The 24,533-nt window shown below is 44.0% G+C and overlaps 1 protein-coding gene across 1 annotated transcript in view; it reads left to right on the top strand.

Annotated features, from left to right (window-relative positions):
• CACHD1 (cache domain containing 1) overlaps positions 1-24,533 on the top strand; it is an 88,108-nt gene that overhangs the window by 19,209 nt on the left and 44,366 nt on the right. Inside the window, exons 2-3 of the mRNA XM_052666839.1 lie at positions 11,237-11,299; positions 21,256-21,404. Of these exons, the coding sequence (XP_052522799.1) occupies positions 11,237-11,299; positions 21,256-21,404 (212 nt within the window). The remainder of the gene's footprint in view (positions 1-11,236; positions 11,300-21,255; positions 21,405-24,533) is intronic.

The raw sequence follows: 24,533 nt of genomic DNA, 5'->3' as shown, positions 1-24,533 counted from the left end.
GATGGGCCAGATTTTCGTTCCATGCCTTGTAGCTGGGATGGTGCTGTTCTGAGTCTCCTCTGCCGTCGTCAACATCGACAGCAGCTCGAAGTAGAGGAAGAAAGCAATGCTATCTTTAAAATCAGTAAAGAAAGAAAAATCTAAGGTGTTTCTCATCCTGAAAGCCTTTTTCATTCTCTTCTTTCCTCTTTCCTTGGCTTTGCAGCTTCTTGCATAGTGACCTTGCTGGCACATTGTCCTGTATTCCTCAATGACACCGTTGGCAGTGCTGGAAGCTCAGCCTGCTCAGACATGGCTTGAATATCACATGGTTGAATATTACAGGAGATGGGGGTGATAAATGTATGGCCAGGTTGGGTATTGCTACGGTCCCTTAAAAACTTGAACTTATGCTAACCACGAGGATGGAAACCTCTGCCATGGGAGGTGCACAGTGATGGTAAAACCCTGCGGCTGGAAGATGAGTGATTGGTGGGATGTATGTTTTCCTTATCTCCAGGGCAACATTTACCAACTTCAGCAGCTAATTTATAGCATTTGTTTTCAAATATGGAAGTAATTCAGGCACTTTTCATCTCAGCGTTGCTCATCAGTACATCAGAGTAGTGTATGCTCTGATTTTTACCTTTCTTTTCATCATTTCTTGCTACCAAGTGTTTGAAAGATAAGTGCTTTTGTAATAACTTCAGCAAAAATATCCTTTTAGGAGGCCAGAACGTTTATTTTCAGTTATTAAGTACTGTAGACTATTCCACTTGGAGTGACAAAGTTGATTTCATGGTGTGCATTTATTTTCTTTGCTTAAGATGTTAATGCTGGTTTGCGGATATTCACACAATTACTGGGAACTCTAATCTGCTGCTTTTGTTTTCTGAGTTATTTTCCATAAGCCTTTTATGCTATGTAGTCTTCTTTCCTTGGAATACGATTGATGTCAGTGGCTGTTTTGACAAGAAAAGCAAACTAACTCATTTTTTTTGTGTTTTGAAGCCCTGCTTAAGCCCTAACAAAATGTCAGGGAGCTGTAGAAACCAATACAATAGCTACAAAAACTCATGGTGAAATGTTGAATCGTGGGATCTGTTTAACTGAAATATTTGCCCCTCCATGGATAGCACGGACCTGAATGCTGTTCACCAAACTTGAACTTCCTAATGCTCTTTTCAACGCAGAAATGGACACAGGGACAATATGCTGTAAGTCTGCCTTGGGGAGACCCAGCACAGAAGTGGAAAAGAGATGTGCCAAAGAGCCAGCCCTCTCCTGTTTTTATTAGGCTGACTTCATAGTGAAAACAAAATGATGCCACTAAAGGGCAGAATATGAGCAAGCTCCTCCTGCTTGCCCAGCATGCCTGGGGCTGGCCAGGGAGCAGATGCTCAGCTCCACACCATCCTGCTTCCCTGTGGTTCCGTTGGTGGCATCGTTCTGTTCCATCTTCTGCACGTCTGTGGTCCCAGCCCTGGTGTCCTGCTTGCAGCCTGCTGAGTGTCTGAAACAACGAGGATATAAGATAAAGGACTGCGCTTTGCAAACCATCTGCTACTTTGTGCTCCCAAAGGCTGGGTGTAGAAATTCTCATGGGATGGCTTGGCATGAAATTTGGCTCCAGTGAGATTGTGCCACAGAAGACTGAGGCAAGTCCTCCTCTTCTTCGGCACTTTCTCTCATTAAATATTGAGCTTTCTCTCCCATTTCTGGGTTGGAATCTGCTCTGCTCTTGATTAACACTGGAGTTTTTGTTTGTTGTTCTTTTTTCTTCCCTCCCCCCCCCTTTCATGTAAATGATGCCTTGCTTTTTTACTTGCTTTCTTTTTTTTTCTTTTTTTAATTAGAAGAATAAATGCTTGCATTCATGCACATATTGCTTTGAAGTGCTGCAGGAATTCAATTCATGAGCCTCTCGGTCTCAATTTTTAATTTTTCTGTGAGCAGATAACATCTAACGGCTCTGCTCTTTCCCAAAGATTGTATTTGTTTTCTGCAAGTTGCTCGACCTCCTCCTGTGCTCTGAGATAAGTTAAACACAAGGAAGAATGGTGAACCCTGGGCACTCCTGCGAGGTTTTGTTCCGTGCAGCAGTGACTCATGTTTGACTGCAGCTCTGAAAGGAGGGAGGAGTGGTCCTGGGGACCACTGGGTTGCTGGGATTCCCTGGGAAATCCTCACTTCAACCCTCTTCCTTTGCATCTGTGCATTGTTTGCTGGGCTGCACTACAGAGCGTTGGTTTCTGTTACAGGTCTGCTCTGTCTTGTTGGTAATGTCTGATGGCCTTCTGGCTCATGAAACTCATGGAGAGAAATTGTCAGATGAAGGGTCTGTGAATGACCTGAGCTCATTCCATCCTTGTTTTGGAAACAAGACAAGAAGTAGAGTTTTCCAGTGCTACCCGATGGGTAGTTCTGTTGGCACGAGCTCTTAAGAAAACTGAAAATTGTTTCCTGGTGCTGGCAGAGACGATGGGGGGATTTCAAACGCCAAGGTCAGAGAGCGAAAACTAAACCAAGCATTTTCTGCTTTTGTAAGAAGTCTGGGGATTTATCCACTGCTGTTTGTTTTGTGGTGGTCCCAGCTGTCGGACCGGCACCCCGTGGGGCTGAGCTGGGCTGGGGCACGGTGTGCAGCATGGCTGCAGCTGCCCAGCATGTGGCTGGTTGGGACTTTGGAGTCTGCATGGCTGCAGGTACCAACACAGCGTTCTCCAACCAAACCAAGTGTAACAAGTGCTGCTTCTCCCTGCATGCAGGCCTGGCTGCCTCTACCCCAAATGCTGTTTCCACTGTCCATTTTTAGGCAAATGCCTAGATTTCTACATCTGTTTTGCCTCTCCAGGCCGTAACATAAACTGGGTAATGTTGGATTGAGAAGTATTTCCAAAGGCTCCATTTATAAGTGGGATATTGACCCTAGCTTGTGCAGTAATTCTTTCTTTCTAACCTGTAAAATCTGTTAACATTGAGCTAGAAGATTATTATTATTTTTTTTAATGTATTTGCTGCCCTGCAGATCTTTGCCAGGAGCACCATTTTCCAGCTGCAGCTCCTAGGAGAGCAGCCTTGCCAGATCCATCCACGTGAGAGCAGCTGGAGTTTGTTTAGGACAGACTTTCCAAAGCGTGTCCAGGTCAGCTGGTGGCACAGAGCCGATGTGCCTGAGCTGTGCACACAGCACACAGCTGGGGCTGTCCTCTGGCTGAGCTGTGCCCAGGGCCAGCAGGAGTGGAACAGGCATTTGAGAACAGCTTTATGCCCAGGTTAGAGAGAAGTGTTGAGGCAATGCAAAGTGTTTATCTCCTGAATTTTTTTTTTTAACTCCTTCTAAAATTGAGTTGAGAAATTCTTGGGACAAAGAATTCCTCCTGTTCCCTTCTTCTCAAAACAAGGGAATGTACGCAGTATATCAAAGAAAAACAACGCAGATGAGATGTAGAAATAGATGAGCTTAAAACTTCTGCTTATGAATTAACATTCTACTTGCTGTTATGGCTGCTGACTCAGACAGCAGATGACTTACAGACAGTCAGTTTTAGGTTGCTACTGATAAATTACTTTTCTCTTGGCAGAGGTGCAAGTGCCTTGCTTGGGAACTGACTACAGAATGCATTTCAGAGTTGTGAAGCTCATCTCTTTCAGGACACAGGCAGTATGGGGGCTCTGCTCGGCAGCACTGCAGCAGTGGTCACAGGGGCAGGCTGTTATCAGGGTGTTGGCTCTGTATGCTGATGGCTCTTGCTGAGAGATCCTGAAAAATGATACTCTTGGACATATAAAGCAAACAGTTCTGTAATTATGTTAGCATCAGCCCATTCATTTTATGCACGGAAGTTCAGTGTGATGATTTATGATCTATAAATTCCTATGTTTAAGTTCGTCGGTTTGGGATTTTTTTTTCCTGATTCAAGTAGATCTTTTTAGTATGTTTCTCTAGCCTTAATGTTTCTGTGCTGCAGCATTTGTCCAAACAAAACCAAACAGCTTCTGCCTTGGTTGTGTTCAATGGATCAGTGAAAAAATCGGTGTGCTTTCAGGCTTCCCCTTTCCTTCCTCCCTCGTTTTTTTTTTTTTCCTTTTGACTTCACTGTACAATTACACAATCCTGGCTGGAATGTGACATAAATGGATACATGTTCTGTATGCTGAATTCACGAACAAATTGAACAGGCATGATAATTGTACTAAAATGATACTCAATTCTTTTGGCTATAGGATTGCATGTTTACATCTATCAGTCTGCTGCTTAAATGTTTCACTATTTTCAGTTAGTCATTTTCACATGAGCTAAAACAGAAACCAGAAAATGAAACCCAGAATTCTCTTCACTGAAAGAGGTTTCAGTTTAATTCTGTTCCTGGCAAATGCTGGAGTTTGTTCCCCTGGGAGGAAGGTGGTTCTGGGTGAGCGGGACTGGCTCTGGCAGGGAGGATGACAAACTGGAACTGTGTTTCATAATTCTGATGTAGTGGCCTAGAGGTAATTCAGTACTATTATTTGAGCGATGGGCACAACGTCGAGCCAAATTCCAAACACTGCCTAAGAAGGAACAGATCTTTCCAGAGACGAGTAGGAGACGCCAAGGAGAGATTTCTGTCGACTTAGGAGCGCTGACAAGATGCAGCGAATGGGAAAATGCACATTAATCAGAAAGGACTCAAACGAAGTACTGCTGAGTGCCATTGTTTGTTGTTCCTACCTGCAGAGCAGTCCTTAGAGCCGTGTTACAGTGCTGCACTTTGCCCTGGCGTGCAGCTCAGGCATGTGAGATGGGGACCTGCTCGCCTGCGTTGGTGTTGGCCCATCTCTGCCTGCGTGGATGGATGGCACGTGGGCAGGAGCAGACAGCACTACCTGAGCATTCTGCCTTCTGCAGAACTCATCCTGGGGATCGTTCAGATTTCTTCTGGCCACTGATACCGACCGAGGGAGCAGCCGCTGTCCTGTTCAGTTGTTGTATCTCTCCCTGAGGTGGCTGCAAGGCACATTGCCATTCAGCAACAGTGTGATGACAGAGGTGTGATTGCTGTCGCCCTTCTTAAGCACTTGGGCAGCAAAATTGGACGCTGGGATTCAACATTTCACTGAACTTGTTTTGCTTCGAGTTGCTCTGATAATTTCAACTGCATTTGATTATAGGCCATTAACCTGTTCTAAATATACTGGAAATATGAAGAAATCCATATCGATATTTTAAATTTCACATTGTAAAAGCTATAATGAGGGATAAGCGTAGGGAGGAAAAGAGCCGATCTTGTTGAGAAAGACCATCTGCTTTGTATTTTCAGGTCGAGTAGCATAACTTTCCTTTTTCTGAAATACTGTGATAGACATTGCCACGAGTATAACTTTAGTCAAGTTACATTGGCTAAATGCAAAATCATTTTAACATGTGGAACTGATTTTCCTGGGGTCTTTTCCCCTCTTACTCTTTTCCTCCCTCTTCTCTGGTCCCTTGAAAAAAAAAAAGAGGGGAAAAAACTCTATTGATGCTTGATTGCATTTTTGGCAGTTACTCAGTTTTCCATAGTTTTCTCTCATTGTAAACGCCTGGAGTTTTCCAAGGAAACACGTTTCTAAGAACTGTGCTCAGTTGGACAGTTTTCCAGCAGTGTTGTACGTACTCGCCACCTCCAGTTCTGAATACCGAACTCTTCAAACTATCCAAAATGCTGTTACCACCCACAGGCTATAAGTAGTAGATAAATTATAAATGCTGTCTGTGATGCTTTCTATCCTCAGAATTGTGATCAAAGCTGAGTACTGCTTCTTCTGTTGACTGATGCATGATTCATGCATGGGTTTTGCTCCAGTGCTGGTTGTGGAGCAAGGAGGTACAGTGGGCTGGCAGCGTTGGTGGAAGATGGTGGTAGCTTGGTTTGTAAATAGAGAGTTGGTGAAAGTGGGTTTCATGAAGGTGATGCATCTGCAAACGCTTGCAGACTTGTGTCGTGAATGCCAGGAAGTTCTGTGCTCAGTTTGCTTATGGAAAGGCTGTGTTTGATCTTCTGAGCTTTTTCTCACAAGTGAATTTCTTCCACATATTCCTGTCCATTCCAAGTAGTCTTCTATAAAACTGACACACAAAATATACAAAACCATTTGAATGAAGCTGCCAAAGGATGGTGATGTGTTTTAACGACTCTCCAGCAAGGAGGACCAGCAAGTGTAGAATGATTTGCCTACTGGCAGCATGCAGAGTCTCCCTGAGCAAACTGCAGATGATGACAAAGGAGCAAATACTGTTCTTACACTGAGCAAGTGTGATGTGAACAGGAGTGGGTTTCCATACGATGTCCAAATGCCATTTGTTGTCAGATAGGGACCCCTGGATGTCTGCTCAGGTTCAGCCAGATGTACCTTGTCACAATTTTGCAGTCATTTACCATATCGATTGTCCACAGCTTTGTCTGAAACCTAATGTGGGTGTTTGGGAGAGCAAGCAGAAGTTGCAGGTAGTTGGATTAGAAGGAACCTGAGGTCTCAGCATCTAGCTGTGCCTGGAGTGCCTGCTGCACGACGGGGCTGGAGCAGAGCACTTTGGCACTGGCTGTACACAGGGCACAGCTGCGTCTGCTCTGGGAGAGATTACCTCTAGTTTTTCCACTTGCACAGAGCCGTTTTTGCAGGATGGTAAACTGGTGATGGCCTTTGTCAGACTCTGAAGGAAGATGAGCGTTCTGACATCTGAGGTCAAGGCCAGATGCTCTGCTTACTTTCCCGCTGCATGCTGGATGATGAATCAAAATGCACCTTCCAAGGTAGTTATTTGCCTGTCCTGAGCAGTGCTGTGAAGGTTTCTTATATCAGCATTGCACTGTTGCATTCCACTCCTCTTCTTTGCCATTGATTTCCTCAAAGCAAGAAAGCTGGTGGCTACCAGGCAGTGGTGCAAGGTTTCAAACCCCCCTCTGGTGTTTGACACTGAATGCCAGGACGTGCAAGATGAATAAGAGGCACATCAAATAAGGGTTGTCTACATGTTTTCCTTTTAAAGGCAGGAATCACGCTTTGCTTGAATCCCACCTAATTACACATGAATAAGCATTTCTCCAGAGTTATTGGTGATCAAAACCAAAACTTGTTCAAGTTGTGGCTCCTTTTTATCTGCCAGTCAAAATCAAGACCTGGAGATTGCTGCAGATGTGATGTGGTTGTGTTCCCTATGAATCCCAGGCTGTTGTGGGATCCGGTTACTGAGCAGCAATGAAGACACTGCAGTGAATCCTTACAGAACTGCCTCCCATTGGACGTGTGGAGGGACGCACAGTTCACTTGCAGCCAGACAGTGCTCTGGGGGAGCTGCTGGGAGAGGATCGGAAGGGCAGCAACAAAAGAAGTTGGAAAAGGAAGTTCTGAGATGGCAGTAGTTGGGCTGGGCCAGCACTGCAGAATTCCCAGGCCACGTGGGGCTGTACATGTCTGTATTTTTGATTTCAAGGTGCTGCTCTGCTTGTGGAGCCCTGGTTTCAGGGAGAGCACCAACAGCACTCAGCTTTGAGCTCTGTGTCTCGTTCCTTCATGTCCTGTCTAAGGAGGACTCTGGTTCTGCTCAACAAGCAGCGCAGCAGAAAAGCATCCCTTGGTGAAACCCTTCCTGCAGACTTCTTGTCAGAAAGCCACCCAGAGAGAAAGACATTGGCAGTACAACATGGGGACGTTCTTTTGCGATGCTGAGCTGGGCTGGACAGGGGCTGTAACGCTGTGCTGCTGGCAGCATTGCTTTCATTTGAGTTTCCCTTTTGCTAGGTATAAATATATATGCAATATATATATGTATATACACACAAGAAAATTTTATATATATATGTACACATACATGTGAAATTTTATATATACGTATAATTTCTTGGAGGAAAACACAAAGCATGTCCTTGATCTCGTGGGAGCCCACTATTTAATGTTTCTCAGTTTTAGAAAATGGTAACAAAACAGAACGTGATACAGCTTCAGACGCTGCAAAAACAAACTCCAGAAAGAAGCCACAGGTTTCCCTCATAACAATCCAACTCTGTAAGTTTCACCATAAAAAGGATTTGCTATATATTTGTTTGCTCACTTTAAAACGTTAACCTTTAAAATAAGAAACAGACCCTGGTTAGTTGCTACTTGAAGTTAAGTACTGCAGTCCTGCTGAGTTAATACAGCTTCAATCTGACACGTGCACATGGTGCTACTGCTGTTCTGTATCCTTTTTAATACGGTTCTTTTTTCATCCTATTGTGACCCAAGAAGGATGGGTAGCAGTAGTCTATGTCCATAATCTGCCTAAATATGTTTTCTTTAATACATCCTTTAGTATTGGAGGCTAAAGCAGCTTCAAAATATTTACAGCTCAGTGAATATTTGATTAGTCTTGTATTTGCTTTTCTTGATGCTCTTGGCCTGTAACATTTTGTATGTGTTGGTAGGGAAATGGATTCGTATCTCGTCTGACAATAATGACGTGGCTGCTGCTCTCAGGAGCAGCTGGTGGTTCTGTTTGGTTGGGGATGTTGGAGGCCTGGTTTGGGGGTGGTTGTCTTTTTGTTTATTTGGATGCAGTGCTGTATCCAAACACAGTCGAGTTGTGGCCTTTTGAAGAGCTTTCTGTTGCAGTGCCTTGCTGCTGGGTTTGTTTCTATTTCAGGGAACTGAGGGAACAAGTCAGTTACTGCTTTGCTTTTTATGCTAAGCTCAGTTTAAAGTCGTCTCCCAAATGCAAAACTCACTGCTTCCAGCTTCAAACTGGGAATAAGAATGCCTGAAGCCTTGCTTAAGTGCACCACTGAGCCAAACCTGAGCTACCCCTTATCTCAGAGGCTCAGTAGGAAACCTGACCGCTCTCTGGAAGGAGACCCTGACTGCGGATGTGCTCCCATTCATCACTGTCAGATGCACCTGTGGAAGGCATCGTAACAGCAGCATCCCAAATCTTCCCCTCCCAGGGGGTCCCCACACAGATCCTGCCCTTGGAACCTCTCGTTGTGCTCTGATTTATCTTGCTTATCAAATACTTGTCCTGCTGTGTAAAGCTGTAAGTGAGGCAGCTGGTGGCACTGAGAAGCACTTGGTTACAGTCAAAGTCGTTAAAGTTGATAGGTGGATGCCACAGAGGAATATTTTCTGGGAAGTTGCAAGTAATTTGAACCAGACAGGTAATTAAAGATCTTAGGGAAGCAAGAGTCTCTAATGTGCTGAAATGTGCATTTGTAAGATAAAACCTGGTTCTCAGGATTCCATCCAGGCTGTGGTCAACCTCAGCAGCTGATGGGAACGCATTGTGCAGCTCTCCTGATTTCTGCACGTCCCGATGCCTCTGATCTGGAGCTCTTGCTGGTCTCTGGAAGTCCTGCAGCACTCCCTGCAGATAGCAAGGCTGATTTTTGCCCCAGGGTTCTGTGTGTAACTGGGACATGAGCGCTGTGCTTGGTGCAGAAAGTGGAGGATGAAGAGCAGCTCAAGCAGCAATATGAAAGCAGCAGGCAGTGCAGTGAGCCAGCAGTGAGCACGAGCTCCCTTTGAGCATCTCAGACTCTGAAGTGATACGGAAAAAAACCTGTGCTTCCACTGACTTTCCAATATTGTAAATTAAGCAGGGCCACATCTGGAATGACCCACTGCTTCTAAAGCTTTCTTTGAGAACGAAGTATGGAAAATGCAAATTACTTCAATCTTACGTAGGTTTTGAAGAAGTTTTCAGTTTTGTTTGCTTCTTATCACTGTATTTGGAGCCTTAATGCTTTGTGGTGAGAATGGCTGGAGTGAGTGTGGCAAAGCTGGCTTGCCGTGCTGGGCAAGCTGGGGTGGCACTGAGGTGTCACAGAATGATGGGTTTTACACCACTTTGCAATTTAATTCAGCGTTTGGATTGGAAAACCAAAATTGCTTTGTTTTTATGTATTAGTTCTTAAAGTGAAAAGAGTTTGCAGAAATCTGCTTGAGGAAATGGATGGGGCAGCGGGGGCTGCCATGACGGGGCAGCAGGGGCTGCCATGGGGCTCCTCCACAGCCTCCTCTGGGCTGAACAAACCAAAAGTCCTCAGCACCTCCTCACATGTGTTGCCCTGCAGAGCCTTCCCCATGCTCATGGCTCTGCTTTGGGTCAGCTTCATGCTGAGGACAGAAAGCCCCGTTGGTGGTAACTGACAGACTGCTTCCCCCTCGCCCCTTTTGATGTCTGCAGACTAAATGCTGCACGGAGAGAAAAATTCAATTCATTTGAAACATTTTGCATCAAAATGACATGCTTTAATGTACTTTCTTCTGATGTTTAAATTATCTTTTCATCTCATGAGGAGGAAAAAAAAAAGCCCAAAACATGTTCATAGTTACTGTGCCCAAGTAGAACTTAAAACAGCTCTGGAAGAAAAGGAAGTTTCAGTATACAGGCGGCTTTCAAGAGTAGATGCCTTTCTTATCCTCCCACCCCCCTTTGGCTCTCTGAGACTTGTAAACCGAGGAGATTTATTGCTGCCCTTCCACATGCAGGTTTGGAATTAAGAGTTCAAATTTCTGAAATTCCTGCAGTCCTCAGGAGGGAGAGGGATAAGGGAAAGCCGTGATGGTAAATGCAGCAGAGCACAGCAGAGGGTTCTGCAGGCTGTGGCTGCCAGCTGTGGCTGTGTGCGGCCCTTGCTGGGAGGAAATCAGCTAAACCTGCATCAAGAAAACTCTTGGAGTTGCTGACCGATGATTACACTGTGTTTGGAGGACATCTAGACTTCCTTAGTAATTGCAGTTATTGATAGTTTGGAGAGCTAATTCTTGGCTATTTCACCACTGGCACATCAAGGAAGGGCTCAGTGCAGCCTTCACAAATCGCTGTCTCTGTGAGATGCGGTCGTACCTGCAGGTCTTCCTGCTGGTGTATTTGACTTTGTGCAGATAAATGCGGAGTCCGTTCTGTCAGCAAAGGCCCAGGTCACTTGCAGGCTGGTACGGGAAAATCCCTTTGATTTATTTTAAAACTTTGTTTATTCCCCTTTTATTCTCATATATTGTTGTAAATATCTCGTCCTCTGTAGTAAATTAACAAATGCTTTGGAAAAGAAAGAACTGTTACGTTTTTGCCTTCAAACGTAAGAAGAGATGCTGCAGAAGTGAACAGATCAGAAGCAGATATAATGAACTTGATATCCCCTGGGCACACATGACATTAGAGATTGCTAGGTGAAGATTTCCCCACGTATGACTTTTGAAACTGCTTTAACTTGGCTTTTGAGACAAAGTATCTCTTACACATCCTTTCTGATTTTTCTTGCAGAGGATATTCAACTCCTTCATGTACACAGAGAAAATATCGAATGGGGAAAGTGAAGTTCAGCAGGTAAGTCCGACCTCCTGCCTGCCTGCTGCTGCTCGGTGGCAGGCTGATGAAAGCACTGGTTTTGTTTTGCAAAGAGAATTAGCAATTACAGTTCTATCTGGATTTATTGTAGCCATTTTTGTAACGTATGGCACATAGGATAGTAAACAGAATAGAGTGTAAGTGAAAGTGCACTGTGTGAGCTGACCGTGTATTTGACTGTTTCCTGTTGTGAAAAGGCTGTCCAACTGCTTTGTGTGGGTCCTTCTTCAAGAAACAAAGGAGCAAAGGCAGAGCTGGGGCCTTCATGTAGCATCTCACATTAATCGACTCTTTTTCATGTTGAAAGGCTCACTATTAAAATTGTCTTCATTCAAGCTAAAAGCACTAATATCGCTTGTAAATGTGGAAATGGTATCGGTTGCTGCGTGTAAATATGGGACAACTGATCTCTGTATGAGATCAGACTTGAAAAAGCGAGGAAAATCTCTTCAATTTAATATTGAAGTGATATATCCTTTAACGTGTGAGCTCTTTCCACTTTAATGCGTGTGTGAGTTTGGAAGAATAATTGTGGATAAATGTTAAAAAAATAATAATAAAAAAAAATTCATTCGGTGAGTGGTGAGGCAGTGGCACAGGCTGCTCAAGGAGGCTGTGGATGCCCCATCCCTGCAGGCATTCAAGGCCAGGCTGGATGTGGCTCTGGGCAGCCTGGGCTGCTGGTTGGCGACCTGCACACAGCAGGGGGTTGGAACTGATGGTCATTGTGGTCCTTTGCAACCCAGGCCATGCTGTGATTCTGTGTTAAAGGCAGATCAGGCAGATGCAATTTTCATTGAGGTGCCAATTCTGTATTCTCACAGTTGCACCTTCATGCAGAGCGCAGTGAGTTTTGGTAGTGGTGACAGGCGCTGCCTGGGGGCTGCAGCACAGAACCAGCTTTTCCTTCCCATTTAAGCACAGACCCATTTGTGCAACCTTTTGCAAGTAACCCGACCTTCCTAGCCCCCTATCAAACCAGTTTTAATGTTCGGTACAAACAAAAGTGCCTCAGAGTGGAGTTTTCCCTGGGGAAAAGGGAATTGCGTTCTCACAGCAAGGGTAGTCCGGTGTGCACGCGAGGTGCTCTTGTGCATTTCCAAGAGAGTATCATGTGTGCACATGTGCATTAAAAAGAGTCATCCAGCAGCAGCAAGTTTATGCTTGCTGTAAAATAGTAAATCTGTCAGACATTCTTTTTTTTGTTTTGTTTTGTTTTTCCCCAAGGAAAGATAAAGCACAAGTGGATCAAATGGGATTTTAAATGTATGGGCAATGCATTTAAGCTTTGGCTGAGATTGAACTGGGGAGCAGAGCTCAGATCCTCTTCTCTTTCAGAACAAACATGGTGGCTTTTGATAGGATTACGATCCATGTGGGAACTGAGTTAATCTGCCAAAAACAGTGCAAGAAAAGTTCCAGCAATGCTGGGCTTCTGCTAGACAAAACTCAAGTATTTGGTGCAAAAATGTTATCCTGTACCGGCGCTAAACTGAGGTGTGTAATAATGCTATCCGATAACTTTGAAAGTGGAAGATCCTGTGATTAATGATGTGGGATTTAGACTGTGGGATTGATGTCAGATGTATTTTAGTGTGAATCTCTTGTGTGGGTTATCAGAAGAATGGTAAGGTTTGTGTTTAAAGAAGGTTGCTTGCACTTCACCTTTGGTGCTGCTTCAGTCTGTCCATGTCAGATTTTTGTTTGGTGAGATACAGATGTGTGTGGGAAACAACAGAAGAAACAAGAGTGAAGCATTAATTCTAGTAAATTACCCTAATTCTGGTATGAACAATTGCTTGACCTGCAGATAATAGCATCTCAACCCCTCCAACAGATGCTGTGCTTTGCGGGAGTTTTTCCCTGGCAGCAGTCAGGCAGGGGACAATTATGTGAATCCATCCTGTGTGTGCAATGTAGCTGTAGAAGTGGAACTAAATAAAAGATCAGACAAGCTGTTCTCATCCCAAACTGAGTGGAAGGTATTACAGTTTTTTTGAATGCCTATGCGAGAAGTTTGCTGCTTGAAAAAGCACTGCTCTCTTGCTTCTGCCAACAGCTGCTGCACGTAGAGCCCAGGTTGGGTTCATGCATGCAGGGAGGCTTCAGACAGCAGAGAGGAGCTGTGCTGAGTGGGTGTCAGAGCTCAGGCACTGCAGTGAGGCTTCTTGCACAGGTGTGCATGCATCTGCAGAGCAAGAACCATCGCATGGCTATAGAAATGTGCTGAAAGCATCCCGACATTGGAACAGAAGGGCTCGCTGGCTTTGATTCAGTGATAGGGTTTTCACAAGTATTTCTGGGTGGTCTGCACACCACAAAAGGGCCATGTGGGCTAGATTATATGTATCAGATGGCTCTTTAGAGCCAAAAGCGTTTTTTTGGGAAACCAAGAAACCGAATTAAAACTTCTTTGAAGTCTTGACTATAGATTCTCTGCTTAGAGAAAGATCCCGCTTGTTTCCCGGTCACAGATGTACACATTGGCTTTAAGGAGATGGAAATAACTGTCCAAACACTGAAGGTAGTGTGATGAATTCTGAGCTGTCAGAGGAGAAAAACGAGGCCCTGGTGAAGCATAATTACTGCAGTTAAAAGCTCGACAGTGAAGTGGATAGCAAAATAATTGAGCACTTCTGTTTCATTAATAACCAGGTCTTCTAGCTCTAATGAATCATAAGCAATGTAGCTGGAGGTTTATGAGTAAGAGTTGTACATGGAACGGGATCATCTTGAGCAAATGCAAACAAATGTAAGCAAATTTAAATCCCCCGTTGCTCATTCCTGTTTTTGTCATTCATTAACATTTTCTTAGCAACTGATACCCGAAGGCAATTAATTACGGATTTATGTCAACTGGGATTTTTTTTTTTTCTGGCAGACCACTTCAGTGTTGTGTGGATTGGCTTTTTATATACTAAACTGTGTAAATTATGACTTTCAGTTTGTTGGGAAAAGAGGAAAAACTACAGCTGTTGGCCTTCGGCCTGGACAGTTTAATACGCTTGGTTCACTGAATGCCACACAAGGAGTGGTTTGCCTGGATGTTAAGCTGCTTACACTTTAGGATTGCTATCCTAAGTAACAGAGTGTTTTTCATTTTGAATAAGTTAATAAAATTTGGATGACAATAGCCAAAAAGAGCTGGAATACTTTTCCTTAGGTGATTTTGATATTGGAGAAGTGATAGAATAAGCAAATCTTAGTGGTGCAAACCACTGAGCGTAAATGGTGGAAAATGGTTAGTTTTGGTCAAGGGAATCTCGATGATGAGCCACTTTCAGGGAAGTCGTTGTGCGTTCAGCCTCGTGTGAGACATCTGGGCCTTGTGGTATGGAGAGCTTGGAGCTGGAATCCAAGGGATGGTGGTGCAGCCATCTGTTATTCCGATGTAAAACTGGATTGTTGACATCCCCTTTGCGTTGGGTTTGTGAGCTAGGCTAAAATAGCTCTAGGTTTAAAATCAACTTAGGAAATGCTGTGTGCTCAATCTGTTGCGTTCTGAAGCTTTCTCCTAGTGCTGGCTGTATTTCCTTGTTCTCCCTGCCCCTGATGGCACAACGCAGCTCAGATAGTGGCAGCCCTGTCCCAAGTCCTGCAGCAATGGGTCCTGCAGCAATGGGTCCTGCAGCAAGGGGTCCTGCAGCAAGGGGTCCTGCAGCAAGGGGTCCTGCAGCAAGGGGTCCTGCAGCAAGGGGTCCTGCAGCAAGGGGTCCTGCAGCAAGCTCCCTAGCAACATCCCTGCAAGGAGAAATTTGAGGTCACCTCTCTGCTTCTGTAAGGTCCACCCGTGTACCCTTGGTAGTTGCTTCGGTTGAGATAGCCAGCTGTAAATACAGGTACATCAGTTGATATATACAGCTGTATATACAGACCTTGCTGGAATGTTCTTGAGCATAGGCACTTGGATTTGAAGGCTGGGAAGGGCAGGGGACAAAGGGAAGGATTTTAATTTATAGGAAATAAGCGTGTAAACAGTGAGATGTGTCTTTTGTCATTAGACTTTACTTTGTTTAACAGAGTCTACTCTCCATGCAACTCCTATGCTTAGAGCTAGAAAACTGTCATTTCTTTTCCTGCCAGCTCCTCCGGAGCATAATTATCAGCTATAAAAATATCTGGAGAATTGATGCTGCGTGAAGCTGTTAGGAGCTAGTCAATAATTGCAGGCAGTTAGTTAGGAGGTTCAGGAACAGAATTTTAAGGCAAAACACAAATATTCACATGTATACATGTTTGTTACTAATAGAAACAGGTTACCAGAAGTATATATATATATATATATATATATATATCAAAATGATCACAAATCATTTATCTAAAAAAACTTAACAAGTGTATCTCTAAAAGCTGAAGATATCAATGGCTTGGGGTTGGGTGGGGTGGACTATGTCTGCCACAAAAATCTCTTTAGGAGAAATACAATGTACTCTTCTTAGAACAGCAGAATGTATTTATAATTCAGAAATGATGCTTATATTTTAGAGCCAAAAAGGCCAAATCATTTAAAAACTTAGACAGGAAATGAAACTTCAAATCAGAACTTGGGGATCCACCATTGTCCAGCACTGATCTGGTATCCTAAGGGACAAAATATTCCAGATATTGATGTTGCTGTCATACTAGGGCAAATTCTGGGAAACGTGTTTGCAATAATCAGAAATTGTGCACAAGTGGGATACAGCTGCTGAGGCTTTTTCACATGGGTAGGACTGGTTCTTGAGGATGTTTTCACCCAGAGGGTGGTGAGGCAGTGGCACAGGCTGCCCAAGGAGGCTGTGGATGCCCCATCCCTGCAGGCATTCAAGGCCAGGCTGGATGTGGCTCTGGGCAGCCTGGGCTGCTGGTTGGTGACCTGCACACAGCAGGGGGTTGGAACTGATGAGCCTTGTGCTCCTTTGCAACCCAGGCCATGCTGTGATTCTGTGATGTTTGAGGTGATAACTCATGTGGTTATGATAACTCGTATGACTGTTAAAAAATTGGCATCTGTAGAGAACAACAGCATTCCTTTTGAAAACGCAGTAAAGGATGGATGTTGAGCTACCATGCCAACTAACCAGTGTCCCTTAGAGCCAGACATTTTTTCCTTTCCATTCTTTTCTGTTCCATTTCGTACTTTGTCAACTGTTTTGAGAAAAGAGGAAGCAGGTTTTGTAACCAATAGTTGGTGAGACTGCTAGGGACTCCTCCTGTGGTTATTCTACTCTGAGGTTGGGAAGCGTTGCATCACTGTTAATGAGCTGAGGGGCAATTAAAATACAGCCACAGCAATCTCCTGACCTTTTAGCAAGAGGCTTGTCTCATATCACTCAAAGTGTGGTCCTTGTTGACCGGCACAGCCCAAATTGCCAAAGAAAATCAGTATGTGAGAACTGAGGATTTTAGTGTTAGGCATGACGTCTCCCTGGCTGTGAGGCACGATGTGGTCTCAAGATGTGAATTCAATGTCGATTAATTGTGAAGCTTGTGCTAAAAGGCATAGTATATACAGTGTTTAACATATTTCCAGAATGACTTACAGGAATTGTGGCCCTTTAGCTTTTGCTGTGGAGCACATTCAAAATCTCTTTCCTTTGGTGGATCTTAGGAAGCCTTGCCAAAATTACTGCACAATCATAGAATGGCCTGGGTTGCAAAGGAGCACAACGCTCATCAGTTCCAACCCCCTGCTGTGTGCAGGTCGCCAACAGCAGCCCAGGCTGCCCAGAGCCACATCCAGCCTGGCCTTGGATGCCTGCAGGGATGGGGCATCCACAGCCTCCTTGGGCAGCCTGTGAACAGTGCCTCACCACCCTCTGGCTGAAAAACTTCCTCCTCATATCCAACCTAAACCTCCCCTTCTCACTTTAAAACCATTCCCCTTGTCCTATCACTATCCACCTTCAGTAAACAGCCATTCCCCCTCCTGTTTATAGCTCCCTTCAAGTACTGGAAAGCCACAGTGAGGTCTCCCCGTAGCCTTCTCTCTTCCAAGCTAAACAAACCCAGTTCCCTCAACCTTTCCTCATAGGAGAGGTGCTCTGGCCCTCTGATCATCTCAGTGGCCCTTGTTTCATATGAGTGCTACTCCCCTTGGAGAAATGTGTGGGAAAGCAGTTCTGCATCCCAATGGAATGGTCAAGGCCGTGTTTCCATCATCATTGAGAGCAGGAGTGGTTTGAATGTATTGATGCAAAGGTACTTGACTCTAAGGCCCCTTCTGAAGATAACAAGACCCTGCTCTGAGATGATGCAGAAGCAGTGGCTTCTTTGAGCGCCAAGCAGGTTAGATATACTTGTGTTAAAAACCTACCAGAATCAAAGTCTGTGGATCTGCAGCACAATGAAGCTGTGATACAGCAGGGGAGGGCATGGTGGATGCATTTTGTCCCACATTCTGCTGGTTCACAAAAGGAGCTTAAAATAAAAATGCCAACTGAATTGTTCAGCATGTAAGCAGTGCTTCCCCAGGAGCTGCAAGTCCGCTCCGACGTCCCTGCCTGCCAGCATCGTTGATACATATTTTATATACAGTCCTGGTAACATAAAAAGTATCTCTGCTTTTAAGCTGCAGCCAGAAATAAAACCTAACCTTGGAGCTCTGCTTTCCTCAGTGCTCTCTGAAAAAGGGACGCTTCACAGCAGCAGAGCTTTGAGGGGAGCAGAGCTCTAACAAAGCTCGAGGGAGCGATGCAAATGAGCGAAACGTCTCTGGGAAAATTAGGGGAACTCACTGATGTTGTGATGAAAGGTTGTCAGTGGAGGTGGTGACAACTGAAGTGCATTACCCATGGGTGCTGCTGTAATAGGAACAGGTGTTACCGTCCAACCTGTCTGCAAACTGAAATGTGCTGGCTGCCCGCCAGCTGCCAAAAAGAGGGGAGAACAGAGCTAATGGCTGCATTGTTTGGGGTGAGCCCTGGGTTGCTGTTATTCGGTGCCTTAAAAAAGAAACAGATAAGGAGTGCTGAGCAACCTGGATTTTTTTTTCCCTTTTTTTCTAAAATGACGCGAAGAACACTTTGAAATGATGATAACAGCGTTTGATGTCAGTCTCAAGACATCCAAATTTATTTTAGTCTGCATTAAAAAGAGTGAATTGGAGCGTTTCTGTGGGAGGAAGAGATACTCGCCCATAGGTACCTCTGCGATGTGAGCCTCTGCCACCTTCTACGTGCTTGATTTCCATTTTATCTCTAAAATATTGTACATACCTCTGTTGGGATGATGTTGTGTTTATATGCTTTGTTGTGTTGTAATTTGTTCTGTGTTTTGTTTCTGTATCTTTGAGTTTTTGCCATAAATGTGGCATGGGTTGCATCTATCAGTATGCAGTTCAGCTCTGGGCAGCTTAGAAGAGGGAGGACGAGTGCTGGAAAAAATAGTGAGTGATTTTCAGGTAGAAGATTTTATTATTATCGTTATTTACAAGAAGAAGGTGATTGAAGGCTGCAGCTGTTCTTCTGACAGGCTCTAGCAGTGCAGTGCATCCTTTGCAAACTGAGTAATGCTGATGTGGGAGCACACGAGACAGATATGAGAAGCTGGGAAGTATGTGTTGTTTTTTTGCTGCCATTTTAATCACCAAGATCTGGAATGACTGCTCCCTGTCCTGCCTTTAGGACATCATGCGCTCCAGTGGAGCTCAACCACGGAAGAAAAGTTTAGTTTTGTTCGTCTTCACCCACATCATACATCTCAATTTGATGAATGAAAACCAGATTTTGGGTTCTTTTTTAACTAACTTTTCAGCTGGCTGACGTGTTGTCCTTTGAGTCTTAATACAGTTCATGCTTTGTGATCAATGCTCAATGAAAGAATTCGGTTTGGATCACATTGCCTGTGTTGCCTGGTTTTGAATCAGTTGTTCTGAACGTGCTCTGGTTGCTGGGAGGTTATTTCTCACTGTTGGAATATGGCATTTGTCAGATGAGCCCAGTTCCATCCTGCCATCCACGCCTGTGTGTGGTTTGGGCAGGCTGGGTTCCGTCGCTGCTGAAATGAGTGTGGCTGAAGTGCTGGGGCCCATTTAATAAACATAACGCATTGACTCTGAGCCGTTGAAAGGTTTTAGCTGGGACGTGCAGTTCAGGCACTAAGCTCTTTATCTGCTCCTCTGCCAGCAGATTGCTCCTATCTGCAGGCTGAACTCAGGGTGTGGGTGCTCTCTTTGTTCCACTTGAAGGTGAAAACTCATCAGTACCTGAATCTCACTTTGTGCAGCATTTACTTATCAGGGAAAAGCAGCAATTCCAAGCAAGAGCCCTTGTGTTCTGATACTCCATGGTGGTTTTGTTCTGCTGATGAGATTCTTGTGGTCGCTTTTTCAGCAAACTCCTCCTCATTTTGTGGTTACAAATGGAGAAGCCCATAAAGTGTTAAAACAAAAGGAAAAAAGAAAATATTTCTAAGTATTCAGCATTGCAGTGCACTATGGCTGGTGACTGCACAAGAGATATGTTGGTATGAGAAGTGCAGTGGGTGCACCCAAGTGAGCTGTATGTCTGATGTAGTTCACTTACCCCTCACTTTGAATGAAAGACAAGGAGCAATAGCCCTAGTAAACATTCCTTGCAAAACCCAGTGCTCCCTAGTGACTGTGTTTACTCTCACGACTGCTCAAATAGCATCCACAGATATTTCCCTTCCAGTTTCCCCCTGCAAAGTCATTAGGCAGGCGTGCTCTGAAGACCAGCAAGCCCTTACCCGACAGCAGAGCATCTTCCACAGCCCTGCTATTAAAGAGAAGTACTGATATTAGTTATTTCTAAAGATGGGGTGCTCCATCCCTGGAGGTGTTCAGAACCAGGTTGGATGGGGTCCTGGGCAGCCTGGTCTGGTATTAAATGTGGAGGTTGGTGGCTCTGCCTGCAGCAGGAGCTTCATAATCCATGAAGTCCCTTCCAGTCCAAGCCATTCTGTGATGAAGTTAGAATTTGTTTTCAGTCATTCCTTTTTTATTTATTGCAAATTACTTTGTCGTCGTGGCTGATTTTTGAAGATCTGAGAACTGTTGAGGTGTGGTGTCGAGTTGGTTGGTTTTGCTTTCTGAAAGGAGAAAAATACAATCACATGCTGCTACAAGTAAGAGAGCAACTTCTAAACCTTGTCCTGGTTTGCACGTGATTACCTCCATCAAAGGGGAGTGTGACAGCCAGAAAGGTGCTCAGCTCTGGCCGTGGAAAACAGCAGGAGCTGCAAGGACAGATATGAGAACTGGGAGGGTTTGTTTGCCCAAACTGCAATGAAGAGAACTATGTGAAAAGAGCTGTGAAATACATCTGCGCAGATCCTCCTGCTCGAGGAGGCTGCTGGTCAAGAGAAAAGTGTTCATGGCTTTATATGGGGATGCCTGGATCCTGAGCTTGTTCTCCTAAATACATTTGGTGCACTGACAGTGCCATTATCTGTTTGCTCCTGAAGCAGCGCGATATTTAGCTACATTTTTGTAGAGGATAACATTCGGAGTGAAGCCTTCTGTAAGACTGTTATTGGGGCTTTACCTAGGAGCCCATTTGTGGTCTTGAGGTGGACTTTGGGCCTCTCTTAGTCTCCATCTCATCTTCGTCAGGCCTCAAAAGAGCTTCATGCTGGAAGCAGTGAGCACGGTAGGATGGGTAGAGCCAGATGAAGGTGCTACTCCTCAAAGAACAGAAGGAAATTTCACTCTTCGTGCATGCAGAACACAGGGTTCAAGTACCCATTGCTAGATGGTGAACGTATTTTGTTGTGTGTACTGTTTTCTGTGGCCAATACTATGAATTGCATGACTTGGCAGTGCCTTGAGCCAACAAAACAGGGAGTACAGTGACAGGTCAGACAACGATTAGCTTTTAACATGAATGAAAAGTAAGGAATGGAAACCATATAAGTTTGTTATGAAGGAACGCAGTATTACAAAGAAACAGAGTGAATTTTCGTTTTACTCCTTTTGTTTTCTTTTATTTTTTCAGTTGGCAAAAAAAATTCGTGAGAAGTTTAACCGTTACTTGGACGTTGTGAATCGTAACAAGCAAGTGGTGGAAGCATCGTACACTGCCCACCTCACATCGCCACTGACTGCAATCCAGGACTGCTGCACTATTCCACCATCTATGATGGAGTAAGTATTACATCCTGAAGTTACTGCTGTTGTCATTTAATATGTGAAGAAAAAAGAGGAAGGTGTTTATTTTGCAAAAATAGCGTGTGTTTTTGGATGTCAGGGGGAAATTCTTTGTGGATAGAGTGGTGAGGTGCTGGAACAGCTGCCCAGAGAGGTTGTGGATGCCCCATCCCTGGTCTGGTATTAAATGTGGAGGTTGGTGGCCCTGCCTGTGGCAGGGGTGTTGGAGATTCATGATCCTTGAGGTCCCTTCCCACCCTGCGATTCTGTGATTTTTCTTCCACTTTGATAACTGAGGAAAATGGGAAGGCAGTACTGCAGACACACTCCTTAACCTATCTGCTGTGTGTACGTTTCAGTGAGGAGCTATAAACAAGGTCTGAGACTTGGCTCAAACGAACAAACAAAGTGTGTTCAAATTTTAATCGAATGAAATAGACTTTTATACAGAGTGAGTCTGTGTGCAGGGTACCTGCTTTGCACTGAGGCGCTGCTTAGCCTGGGTAACTCTTCTGAAGCTGGTCATGGGACTTTTCCTTTGAAGTTCAGAAACCAAGATCACGAGTTGGTCAGTCCATCACATGCTAGAAGTATTGCATTACAGCTTAGTCAAGTTGATTTGCTGCTGTTTGATACACAGAGATGTACAGAAAACGAGTACATTGCTTGGAAACCCAAGTTTGTTCGTTTTCAATTTGTTTTGGTTATAAATGCATGAGTTTTGAAAATGCAGGCAGTTGGTTGTCTTTAATCATCTTATATTATGTTCCATATTTACAGGAACTTATTTACATTTCCTAATTGTAGGAAGGTGTGATGGAAGGTCTGATTTTTTCCAATAATAGTGCAGTTATTTCTTTCAAACAATCATCATTTTAAATGCTTCACTTCCATATGTGCTTGAAAAGAACAAGAGTAACATTCTCGTCATTTGTTATACACAGCAAACCTTGATTACAGAGTAAATTTTCATTATTTATTCTCGTTCTGATTTCAAAACGTTTTAGAGAGGATGGTAATTTGGGTAATAAATATTAAAAACATCTGTAATTTAGCTTTATAAGACAGCTTGGCTCTTAATATCAGCGTTCTTTCATCTTTCCTGCTGTATGTCACTAACCTCTGTTTGTGCACGGTTTTAGGATGCTCATTGCATTCAAATATGTGGTATGAATCTGTGCCTGAAGAGAAAGGCTTCTTCAGCTTTTGTTTATTTTGATTGGCTTAAAAGGAAGAAATCTGGATAGAGCTAAGCATCATGTGGTTTCAAAGGCACCAGTACCTCTCTGTTTGGTTGTGGCTATGGTGAAGGTCTGGTGGCTTCAGTGCAGACATAGTGGCCATGTAAAATGCTAGTGCCTCTGGTGCTAAATGGGCAGGCTCCTGGCAGCATGAGGAGAAAGATCAGGGATGAATTGAGGATGAACACCTTTCAGCTGCCTGGTGTCTCTGTGCAGGGGCCGGCCACCAGCAAACTTGACAGCAAGGGGTGAAGAAAAAGGAAGACTGAGGAAATTTACAACCCCCACGTCAGGATTGCATAACTTCTAGTAAAAAATGAGCTCTGCTCTTAGCCTGGAAACTTTCATGAATTTCTTTTCATATCGTCCTTCAAAATGACTCACCTTGGAAGTCCTTCAGAAGTTTCTTTTCCTACGGTGGACTCGCATGAGAATCCATCGACAAAAACAATTCAAAAAACAAACAGGAGGCCACAGCTGGCAAAGTACAAGCATGGATTTTCTATTTGCAGGGCTACTCATTGGGCTCTATAACACTGTTTTCATTATTTAGTTATTTGGCTTCATAATAACAAACCTTCTGAAGTGGTTACCAGGTTGGTCTGTCACTCTGCAGCATCTTCCAGACTTTGCTTCAGCAAGAGCCTGTCGAGTGTTTATTACTGAAGAACTGTAGTGTGGAAGCATTGGAAATATAGCCACTGCCATCTTTAGGAAGCTGTCTGCAAGTCATACTGAGAAAGAATGTAAAATCTTGTTTTTCCTGTGAAACTGAACTTCCAAGTTGTTAGGATTGTGCTGGTTGCCATATTTTCCTTTTGTCATTTCTCTCCCTCCTGCCTCTCCTCCCTGTTGGTCCTCTTTCCACTTTCCATCTCTTTTTGGCATCTCCCTCAGGGAGATTTTCCTCTTCTTGGTGAAATTGTCTGGAACGAAAGGTAATGGAGGTATTCAGGGTGCCATTACTAGAACTGGTATCTAACACAGGGATGCCAAGAGGAAGGTGAAGTTGTTTATGTGGAAGGAGGTGGTTGCCCATCTGTCAGTTTGATTTTTTCACTTTGTAGTATGGCTGTGTAAGTGGTTGAAAGGCTCCCCTTCCAATGAAGTCATTGAGACACCAAAATGCAAGATGCTGTTTTGTGAAAGGATGGATCCTCACTAAAAACTCTTGTACTTTGTTTCTGTCCATCTGGCATAACCTGAATGTTTGGACAGGAGTGGAAAAACCCCTGAGATGTCCTTCATGTTATTTGATTGCATGTTATTACCCATTAAAACAAGACGTATCTGTTAATTGTTCTGTTGGAAAGCTGTACCCAAGATTATTAGAACGTTATAATTTAAAGTGGTTTTCTCTGCATTTTTCCTCTCCAAATATCTTTGAAAGCTCTATTGCTGTGCAACTTTGTTAGTCTGCGTGAAGTGGAGATAATGAAATACTCCCTAGAGAACTGAAGTAAATGAAGATACCAAGCCACTAGAAAGAAAAACCTCAAAATAATCTTATTTGTTGTTAGCATTAACAAAATTATCCACGTGTGGCTTTGTGTATGCTTGTATTCATCTTGAAAATCTGAGCACTGGCTTACAAGACAGCTTGCTGTGTTGCTTGAGATAAACTGTGAGGACAGAGGATACCACACTGTGACTGTAAATAAGTGATATGAAACAGAACCAACAAAGCACAAGCTGGAACATAAAATGAACTTGGCGCTTACAGTGCTTGCTCAGTGGAGCAGTGAGATATGATAAGGAAAACATTTATTTTATTGCCATTATGTGATGTTGGCTTCTGCAATAAGGAGCCCCAGTGGGTAAGTTTCCATGCAGCTATGATTCCAGCCCGCGGTGAGATGCGTGCTGCTCTGAATCAGAGTGAGCA

This window comes from Tympanuchus pallidicinctus, unplaced genomic scaffold, assembly GCF_026119805.1.
Source record: "Tympanuchus pallidicinctus isolate F22 unplaced genomic scaffold, pur_lepc_1.0 scaffold7, whole genome shotgun sequence".
Lineage (NCBI taxonomy): Eukaryota > Metazoa > Chordata > Aves > Galliformes > Phasianidae > Tympanuchus > Tympanuchus pallidicinctus.
The sequence above is the reverse complement of the archived record's forward strand: the minus strand, read 5'-3'. Positions and strand labels throughout refer to the sequence as shown.